The sequence below is a fragment of the Dipodomys ordii genome, unplaced genomic scaffold (assembly GCF_000151885.1).
Source record: "Dipodomys ordii isolate 6190 unplaced genomic scaffold, Dord_2.0 Scaffold29, whole genome shotgun sequence".
Taxonomy (NCBI): Eukaryota; Metazoa; Chordata; class Mammalia; order Rodentia; family Heteromyidae; genus Dipodomys; species Dipodomys ordii.
The window spans coordinates 1,124,086-1,127,134 of record NW_012267245.1 but is presented as its reverse complement, the minus strand read 5'-3'; the positions used below and the strand labels follow the sequence as shown (position 1 = coordinate 1,127,134).

General features: G+C 54.0%; 1 protein-coding gene across 1 annotated transcript in view; it reads right to left on the bottom strand.

Annotated features, from left to right (window-relative positions):
• Window positions 1-2,607, bottom strand: part of Atp6v0e1 (ATPase, H+ transporting, lysosomal 9kDa, V0 subunit e1) — a 41,832-nt gene extending 39,225 nt beyond the window's left edge. The window contains exon 1 of the mRNA XM_013016124.1: window positions 2,440-2,607. Within this exon, the coding sequence (XP_012871578.1) occupies window positions 2,440-2,543 (104 nt within the window). The 5' untranslated portion in view covers window positions 2,544-2,607. The remainder of the gene's footprint in view (window positions 1-2,439) is intronic.
• Between the last annotated feature and the right edge of the window lie 442 nt (window positions 2,608-3,049).

Here is a 3,049-nt window from a genome sequence, read left to right as displayed (position 1 = left end):
CTGTAGCTCAAGTGGTAGAGCGCTTGCCTTGAGCTGAAGAGCTGAGGGACAGCGCCCAGGCCCAGAGTTCAAGCCCCACGACCGACAAAAAAAAAAAAAAGCGGTTTGTGGGCTGGGAAGGTGGCTTAGTGGTAGAGTACTTGCTTAGCATGCACGAGGCCCTGGGCTTGATTTCTTGGTACCACATAAACAAAAACAAGTAACTTTTAAAAAAGTGATCTGTAGGCCAGTCACCAGTGGCTCATGCCTATAATTCCTAACTATTTAGGAGGCTGAGATCTGAGGATCAGGGTTCAAATCCAGCTTTGGGCAGGAAAGTCTGTGAGACCCTTCATTCTAATTAATCAGCAAAAGGCTGGAAACGGAGCTGTGGCTCAAGTAGCAGAGTGCCCGCCTTGTGCTAAAAAAGTTAAGGGACAGCACCAAGACTCTGAGTTCAAGCCCTATTTTCAGCACGCGCGTGCGCACGCACGCACACACACACACACACTTTTCTGATAGAAAAGGGAATGTGTACTCATTGCAAATGACCATTTCCATCTTACAATGAGGAAATGGGACTATGGAAAAGTTAACTGCCTTGTCCAAGGTCACAGTGGTTGCCCATGAAGAAGTGTTTTTCAAAATGCAATCCTGCGACCTTTCTTTCTAGAGAACAGTTTCAAGACCTGCTCAGTCCTGCCAAGAACAGGAAAGACAAGGCCTGTAATGCAAGCAGTGAGACCCACATAACATGTCAGCAGTCGGTCAAATCCAGAAACATCATCCCAGGGCTCAAACCTGGTCCAAGAACAGGGGTTTCATTACCCTGGCAAGCAGATGTGGCATGAGAGTCCAAGATGAAGAGCTTAAGTCTTTAAGAGGATCCAGTATGGCCAGGATATTAATAAGTGCTTTTCTCTGAGGATGAAGCCACAAAACCAGACAGTGATGTCATGTAAGAATTAAAGATACAAGCACAACAAAAGAAGAGCTCTGTTGTCTTTAAAAAAAAAAAAAAAAGTCCTGGAGGAGAAACAAGTCCAATTAGTTTTGGTTAATACAAATTGTTTTACCATAAGATATGAAACTACATGGTGCTGTTGTAGTGGGACCTTGCTGCTTGCAAAAGATAGACTTTTCTAGCTAAAAGAAGTAGGGGGTCTGGGAAGGTGGCTCAGTGGTAGAGCGCTTGCCTTGCATGCCTGAGGCCCTGGGTTCGATTCCTCAGCACCACATACACAGAAAAAGCCAGAAGTGGCGCTGTGGCTCAAGTGGTAGAGCGCTAGCCTTGAGCAAAAGAAGCTCAGGGACAGTGCCCAGGCCCTGAGTTCAAACTCCAGGACTGGCCACCTCCCCCCCCCAAAAAAAAACAAAACAGTAGGGGTTAGTAGGAAATCATACTCTCAGGAATCTTAGCAGGAGTTAGTTTTACCTATTAAAAGGAAAGCTATTAAGAAGAGCAAGTCTATTTCAGCGAACAGGTTCAGGTCACAAAATGGAAGTAATCAACTCTCCATAGCAACCACTTTGCTTAATAGATATTTGTACTCTTCAGTTGGGGGAGGGGGGGGGAATGACTAAAAACAAAAAGCAAAAGAGGAACTCGACAGAAAAGGGGGAGGGCCACCCGGGGAGGGGGGTGCCTTGGCAGACATGGTTCTGTGTTAAAGTACAATCAAGGAAAACGGGGGGGGGGGAGGGGAGAGGGAGAAAGTTGACTTCCAAAACAGATCATGCCCTTCCATTTATTTATTTATTAAAACCAACCACCACCACACAAAGAAGTCAGCGAGAAGGGCGATCTCTCTCTCTCTCTCTCTCTCTCTCTCTCTCTCTCTCTCGGCCAATCGCCGTACAGGCCCGGGTGACAAGTCACCGCACCCCACTCCCCCCCGACGGGAGCGGGGCGCCCTGCGCCAGGCGACAGGTATGACGCAGGGATTCCAAACACCACCTTCGCGGGGGGGGGAGGGGGGGCCGGCCCAGCGCCCCCACCACCACCCCGGCGCACGCAGGGGCGACCCCCACCCCACCTCGGCTTCGCTTATTCCATCAAAAACCTCTCTCTACCTGTCAATCTAGTCTCCCCCCCCCAGCCCCCGCTTTTCAAGTCGGGGGACAGACCCGGCCTGGAGGTGGCGAGGAGGCCCCGCGGGGTGGAGGGAACCCCGGTGACCGCCCCCCCCCTGGCCATCGGGCGGTTGCGATGGCGACCCCACCCCACCCCCACCCGAGGGCCGTGAGGAGAAATCCCACCCCCACCCCCCCAAAACGTGCCCTGGAAGGAGGGGGGGTCCCCGCGGGGGGACACGGAGGCGGCGGCGGTGACAGGGAAGAGGATGGGGGCGCAGGCGGCTCTCCGAGGCCTAACGGGGGGGGGGCCCACACCCCGGCCCGCGCGGCCCTCAACCAAGACGCCCCCCCCCGAAACACACACGCCCTCCCCCCAACACTTACCCCCGGTTGGGACCCTTAGGGATAAACCAAGGCACCAAGAGGCCCACGAAGCCCCAGAACACGCTCATCACGATGAGAGGCACCGTGAGGCCGTGGTACGCCATGGTGCGGCCCGCCAGCCCCTGCCCGCCGCCTTCCTCGGGTCCCACCCGGAAGTGCCAGGCGCGCGTCACGTGACGCCGACGCGGACTGCGTACTGCGCGAGGCCCCGCCTCCGCGCCCGCCGGGCCACGCCCCCCACTAGCTCCAGACCACGCCCTCACCTGCTTGCAGACCCCCCCAGCTCAGCTACAACTCTGATTTTCCTGGGAAGAATGGAACTTCTTCAGGCAACCTTCTTCTTTTATTGTTTCCTGCTTAAAATGTGTTTATTTGTACCCTACAGGGGATGTGCAGAGGGGTTCCAGTTACTTTTACAAGCCAGGTAATGAGCACGTTTCTTTTTCTTCTCTTTTTTTTTTGGGGGGGGACAATGTCACCCCTTCCCTTGCTCTCTCCCAGTTCCCCCCCCCCGCTGTCCCCACTGATAAGTTGTAAAGTTCAGCTGCCTGTGTTCACTGTGTCTCCCTCCCCCCCCCCCAAGACAGATAAACAAGGCAGGAAGAAAAGA